Here is a 7,500-nt window from a genome sequence, read left to right as displayed (position 1 = left end):
CTATTAATTTACCTCTGCTTGCTCTTTCTGATATTTTTAGCTCCATGATGTTTTCGGCAATTCCTTCTATCTGTTTCCATGCCTGTATTATCATGTAGCGTTCTTTTCTCCTTTCTAGACTATATAATTTAAAAAACTGTAGTCTTTCCCAGTAGTCAAGATCCTTAACTTCTTCTATTCTAGCTGTAAAGAACCTTTGTACACTCTATTTGTGCAATATCCTTTTGGTAGTGTGGGTACCATATCATATTGCAATATTCAAGTGGACTACGAACATATGTTTTATAAAGCATAATCATGTGTTCAGCTTTTCTTGTTTTGAAGTGCCGTAACAACATTCCCATTTTTGCTTTGCATACTGTTAATAGAATTGCTATTTCATCATTGCATACCATGCTCCTATTCAACATCACACCAAGGTCTTTAACTGCATGCTTATTAGTGATTGTCTCCTTGTTAGGTCCCCTATATGCATATAGCTTTCCTTCTCTGTCTCCATAATTTATTGATTCAAATTTATCAGAGTTAAATACCATCCTATTTACCTCTGCCCATTTATATACTTTGTTAAGGTCTCTTTGTAGCGAGTTCCTATCTTCATCATAAGTAATTTCTCTACTTATTCTTGTGTCATCGGCGAAACTACAGAGAGAGAGAGAGAGAGAGAGAGAGAGAGAGAGAGAGAGAGAGAGAGGTCACTGACTGCTGCTGCTGCAGTCGCAATAATCAGCTGGAATCGGGTGGGTGGGGGTGGGTGGGGTGGGGGGGTGGGGGTGCGTGGGGGGGGGGGGGGGTGTGGTGGGGGGTTTGCCTTCAAGCTCTCTCCTCCTCCTGAACCATTGAACAATTTTCTTTCCTGCAGTGAAAGGATTCCACCAAAACGTTTTCGGGGATTTTTTGGTTGGCAGCGTAAATTAAAGTCCGTCCCGGGATTCCGCACGTCTGGGATTTTTCGGAAACGCCCAGCTGAAATCCGCCAGCCAGCCAACCAGCTCTTTTTTTTTTTCTTAAAGGGAATAACAAATGCCCGTCTATTGGTTGATGCTTAATCTCTCTCTCTCTCTAAGTCGATGTAGATGTAAATTAGGTACTCAGATCATTGGACGTTTTTCCTACAGCGAGGCTGTTTATAAACTCTCCGCTGTGGTAAGAGCAGTTTAATTTTCTTCGAGTAAGTGCTGGTGATGGTGTCCAGAGGTTCTTATATATATATATATAGATTCTATAATATATATTATAATAATATATATTAAAATATATATTTATTATATATTCTATATATATCTATATAAATATCTATATATTATTATATATATTGACCACACATACATACATAATTATAATTATATAATAAGATATAATATATTAATAATTAATTATATAAATATAAAATACAAAATGCAATGCATACATGTATCTGCATTTGTATAAAACCTCTGACACATCACCCGTACATGCATACACACATATATGATTATCATCATACCCTTTACTTACTCCCATTATAGGGAAAAAAAAAGTGACTTGTATTTCGAAATGTATTTGGATTATGATAAATACCAACCAAACTTATTTATTTATTCTCGATCATTAAAATTACCTGCGAAGTCATTCACTGTAATTGGGCCATTTGTATTTTCATTCACGGTCATTAGAAATACTGGTGTTGAATTATCCGAATATTTGTATGGAAATTCAAGTGATTCCAATACGCATTCCTGTCGCCTCCCACACTACCAGCCCCACCCCACCCCCCCCCCCTTTACCGCTGAATTTTATATACGATCCTTAAAATTGCAACAGTTGCTGGAGTTGCAGAGTTCCGTCGAATGGGGGTCTTTTCGAAAACTATTTCATTTTCTTTTATCCTCTGTTGACATACGGGTTTGTTTTGGTTCTACGCGCGTATCGTTCTAAAATGCGCGAGAGACTTGCGGTGAAATATATATAAGGTAGTGACGCTAGAATAGGTAGATTTTCATGGGGGAAACAAATGAATGAGAATCGTATTGTAAAAAGCAATGAAGAGAATTGGTTTTATTTCGTAACGTTACTACTTCCAGAAAGTTTACTACTGTACATGCACACATACATACATACTGTACATACATAACAAACGGATGTTGATAATGATAATTATAATAATAATAATGAATAATGGATTGAAAGAAGACTATTGGTTATTCTTCTAAACATTGCTGCTACTACTGACTGATATTACTACTATAATACATACATACATAAAAGTATGCAAAAAGAATGGATAATAAAGTTCATTTAATAATAATATCGTAAAATGGAGAAAGTATATTTGTTGATTTCTTAATATTATCCAACTTATATTACTACATACATACATAAATACATACGTACAAAAAATGCAAAACTAATGGACCATAAAGTTCATTTATATAATAACACTGTAAAAGGGGACATAGTATATTCGTCGATTTCTTAACATTATCCCATTAATTCTAATAATAATATTGCAAAAGGGGACAAAGAATATAGGCTGACTACTTAGTATTCTTAATACTATTAATATTACTGTGCATGCATACATACAAACAAACAAACAAACATACATACATACAAAGTCCTCGCAAAGGGGAAAAAGAGGAGTGTAATATCCCCAGCATCAGAACCTCGATCCCGTCGGATTTATGTATTTTCGGAAACACCTGCGAACGCTTATACACTGAAAGACTCAACTGCATGGGGGTGTAGTACACACACACGAGAGAGAGAGAGAGAGAGAGAGAGAGAGAGAGAGAGAGAGAGTACGGCTTGGGTGTAAAATATGGAAACACTGGATTGAAATGATCGAGAGGAAAAAGGACGGAGAGACTATGCGAATGAAAGACCAGAAACGAGAGAGAGAGAGAGAGAGAGAGAGAGAGAGAGAGAGAGAGATGTAATCAGAAGAATCCCAACATTTAGTAAACTGAGATGAAATGTGTAAATCTACTAATGAAGAGAGAGAGAGTACAGCTTGGGTGTAAAATATGGAAAACCTAAATTTAAAGGAATGCGAGGGAGAAAGAGAGAGAGAAAAAAGGATAAACTTAATCAATGAAAGACCAACGGGAGAGAGAGAGAGAGAGAGAGAGAGAGAGAGAGAGAGAGAGAGAGAGAGAGAGAAGCAATACTTCCTCGACTCACGCACACACAGACACAAAATTACTAATCTAGCAACCTACCTGACCTTTACAAGAAAATCTCGAGATAGTGGCTGGGTTATAGGAGTGATATTGAGGAAAGGGCGAGGGAAGGGGGGATTGAGTGTAGATGTTCCTAGATAATACGAGCCTGAAGCCGAGGAAACATCTGGACAGAAAATAGGGCAGAGAGAGAAATATAAGACAACTATCATAATCTGCCCAGGCACAATGGCCTAAGACTTTTATTGGAGTGTTTATGCTGAAGCATTCGCCTCCCCAGGCATTAGGACGGACGAAACACCTTTTTTTTTCTTCATATTCTTTTAATTTCTCTCGTTTCTATCTTTCGCTCTTCTTCTTCTCCTTCTCTTTCTCTATTTACTTTCGCCTCATTCCGAAATGCAGCGGTAATTGTAAAGGAAATGTTTTCACGTCACGGGAACTATACAACATGATAAAGGAAGGAGAGAGAGAGAGAGAGAGAGAGAGAGAGAGAGAGAGAGAGAGAGAGAGAGAGATTTGGCACCCATCGATGACAGTAATCCATACGTATAGCCGGGCGATTATAGGAGCGACTGATGTGAGAAAGATCGATTGACAGGAAAATAAAAGTTCATCCGTGAATATATATATATACTATATATATATATATAGATATATATATATATATATATATATATATATACATATACACATATATATTCAGGAAAGAACTGATTTTCCCTGTACCATACATGGATATATAGATAGACAGAAACTTATTGACCATAATATATGTGTAAGAGTATACAATCATATATACACATTCGCCCAGCATTTATGTAACGACTCTCTCTCTCTCTCTCTCTCTCTCTCTCTCTCTCTCTCTCTCTCTCTCTCTCTCATACAAATGTATACATTACTGCATATTCGAACTTTATGAATACCCTCTCTCTCTCTCTCTCTCTCTCTCTCTCTCTCTCTCTCTCTCTCTCTCTCTCTCTCACTACAACATACAGAATCATTTTCATACACGAAATTTAGAACCCCCCCATCTCGTCCTCTCCTCTTCTCTCCTCCTCATCACTCTCTTTCTCTCTCTGTCCAACATGTACGCACGTAAACACGAACGCTATTAAAAAACAAAAGCTCTCTCTCTCTCTCTCTCTCTCTCAGTAACACAGACGTATATGAACACGAACTATATTAACTAACAACTCTCTCTCTCTTTCTGTAATGCATGCGCATGAAAACACAAACTTTATTAAATACCAACCTCTATCTCTGTAATACATACGTATGTAAACACAAACTCACTAAATAACCTCTCTCTCTCTCTCTCTCTCTCTCTCCACACACACAAAACACACACGGCTAGGCAGTCGCCTAACCACGACATATCAGGTGATAAAAAAGAAATACTGTGCACCATTACGGCAGTAAGTTAAAAAAATGAAAGAAAAACTCCATTCGTTTTAAAAACTGACTGTTAAGAAAAATTCACAGAGAGAGAGAGAGAGAGAGAGAGAGAGAGAGAGAGAGAGAGAGAGAGAGAGAGGAATGTCTCCTCCTCACCTGCTGCTATAATGGTGAAAGCACAGGGCACGGACTGCTTGCCGACGCTGTTGAAAGCCCAGCACAGTAATGTCCCGTAGTCGAGGTGGCTCTTGGGAGCATAACTCGCGATCGATGTCATTTCCTGACGATAGATGGAGACACGTCACTCGTTCGTCATCAGAGGAATTATTAATAATAATAATAATACTTTATTTTGTAATGAAGGGATTCGATCCCATAGAGAACCAACGGATGCTCTAAATGGTTATGATTTTATATTTAAGGATTCGTCGGTTATTGGTTTGTGTAAATGGCTGTCTGAATTTAATCTTGAACGGTTGTTAATTATATAAACATGGCAATGTTATAAACGGAACACCGTAGCTACTCCAGATGACTCATGATTAAAATTACACAGTTAATAATTCGTCAGTTACTGGTTTGTGTAAATGGCTGCCTGAAATTAATCTTGAAATGTTATTAAGTATATAAATCTGGCAATGTTATTAACGGAACTCCGGTGCTACTGCAGATGTTTCATATGATTATAATTACACAGTCGATAATTCGTCAGTTACTGGTTTGTGTAAATGGCTGTATAAAATTCATCTTCAATGGTCACGAAGGATAACTTTCAAAAGATGCAAAGTACAGAAACCAGTCTATGTTACTGACGAACCTTAGAAGTGACTGCAGACGCAGGGATGGGCAGATGCTCCGAGGTATTGTTGAAGGTCCAGCGGAACCTGACGGGCCCAGGGCTGGCCTCCACTTCGCACATGACGCTGGCGGGTTCGTGGAGGGCGGTGCCGTAGATCGTCTTGCTGTGCCTCTTGCAGTAGGGTTTGTCTGGAAAGGAGAGAAAGTATAAATGAGGTGGTTTTCTTCCTGATCATTTTTTGAAACAATGAATCTGGAAAGGAGAGAAAATATAAATGAGGTGATTTTCTTCCTGAAAAATATGTTTAATACAGAATGACAACTCTGATACAGAATGCAGTACATACTGAAAGGATACAAAACAGATTACGGGTTTTTTTTATCATTATTGATAAGATTTCAGACAAAATGATTTATATGTTCCGTCTTTTAACCTAGAATCAATGATTGAGCTGCTGTTTTACAAGAATGGTTTTTGTTCTGGATACCATATATTAAATAAATTAAACCTAATTAAATATTATTATATATATATAATATATATATAGTATATATTAAATAAAATATAAATATATATATTAATTATGACGATGTTTAATAAGTATACAGCGAATTCAACTTTTGAAATCAGCTGGGTTAAAATACGGGTTTGCTTCGTTGTTTTATAATAATAATAATAATAATAATAATAACAACAACAACAACAACAACAACAACAATAATAATAATATAATGATAATAATAATAATAATAATAATAATAATAATAATAATAATACTTTATTTCGAATGTAAGTTCATATACAATATGTTTAAAATATGGTGTCAAGAGGCTGCAATTTACAGAAATAAAATTTCTCCATGATAACGATTTGTGATAATGAGGTAATGAGTTAAACCCCTGAAGAATAGGATAATGAAGATGAGTTTTTTTTCTTTTTTCTACATTTAGTGCAATGAATTTAAAAGCTCAAGTGTAACGTGCGTATGTTGATTCATACTTAATATTTCGGTTATCTTTACACCGTTTCGTTGCTTCGTACTGGACTTGAACCAAAGGGAACAAAGAGTTTCATTTCACGTAATTCCTTTTCCAACTTTCTCCATTCGTCTGTTCTGTCTTGATGTCGAAACAAAATTTTATAATTACTGAAAAACATAGCAGAATATAAAAGTATCATTGAATAAGATGGGGATTTAAGAAGGAATGGTAATATAGACAGTCAGAACAAAGAATAAGTTATATAACACAAAATGTCCAGTGTACCTCAATGCCTCGTGTCTGAGAGTTTCATTGTCCTAAAGATCAAGCTACCAAAGAATATGGTGTCCATTTATTATTATTATTATTATTATTATTATTATTATTATTATTATTATTATTATTATTAAGAAGAAGAAGAAGAACCCTATTCATATGGAACAAGCGCACCACAGGGGAAATTGACTTGAAATTCTAAGCTTCTAAAGAATATGTGTCCATCTATTATTATTATTTTGCAGAAGATGAACCATAATCATATGGATCGAGGTCACTGGGACATTTGGCTTAAAGTTCAAGCTACCAAAGAATATGCCGTTCATTTGTTTTTATTATCATTATTATATTATGAAAAAACCCACAGAGGCCGCTGTCTTGAAATTCAAGCTTTACATATTATGGTGTTCAAGTACAATTATGGTATTTCGTTTACATTATTACTGCTACAGTAACATTACAGTAGCAGAATTACGGCTCAAGTAGCAGCAACAAGTAGCTACATAGCTCAAGTCGCAGCACAGTATCAAACACTCGTCGAGGTATTACACAAACATATATAAAGTAGCACAAGTAGCGTTGGTCAAGTATCAGTGGTAGACATATTTTAAGTAGCCATCATACGCTCCCTTATACACAAGCGGACCAATTGCTTGTTTATTTGTAGCAATAACCACTTCAGAGAGAGAGAGAGAGAGACCCTAATTTAAGAGATTTTTCATGTTCATGTAATATTAGTCGTTATCTGGTAATATCGTAAAAGCGAATTAGACTGTGAGTGTGTGTATGAGAGAGAGAGAGAGAGAGAGAGAGAGAGAACGGAGGTAAAAGACCTAAAATCATCCCAGGTTATCAAGACGAAGGCGAGCACATGCAGGCAGCCTTT

At 36.1% G+C, this 7,500-nt stretch overlaps 1 protein-coding gene across 4 annotated transcripts in view; it reads right to left on the bottom strand.

Moving 5' to 3' along the window:
* The window catches only part of LOC135195759 (synaptogenesis protein syg-2-like), a 926,712-nt gene that overhangs the window by 16,343 nt on the left and 902,869 nt on the right, over window positions 1-7,500 (bottom strand). For all 4 annotated transcript variants that reach the window (XM_064222210.1, XM_064222209.1, XM_064222207.1 and 1 more), the window contains 2 exons: window positions 5,377-5,546; window positions 4,716-4,839 (listed from right to left, as the gene is read on the bottom strand). In XM_064222210.1, the coding sequence (XP_064078280.1) occupies window positions 4,716-4,839; window positions 5,377-5,546 (294 nt within the window). The remainder of the gene's footprint in view (window positions 1-4,715; window positions 4,840-5,376; window positions 5,547-7,500) is intronic.

The sequence above is a fragment of the Macrobrachium nipponense genome, chromosome 16 (genome assembly GCF_015104395.2).
Source record: "Macrobrachium nipponense isolate FS-2020 chromosome 16, ASM1510439v2, whole genome shotgun sequence".
NCBI classification, from domain to species: Eukaryota; Metazoa; Arthropoda; class Malacostraca; order Decapoda; family Palaemonidae; genus Macrobrachium; species Macrobrachium nipponense.
This window is presented reverse-complemented; position numbering and strand designations above follow the sequence as displayed.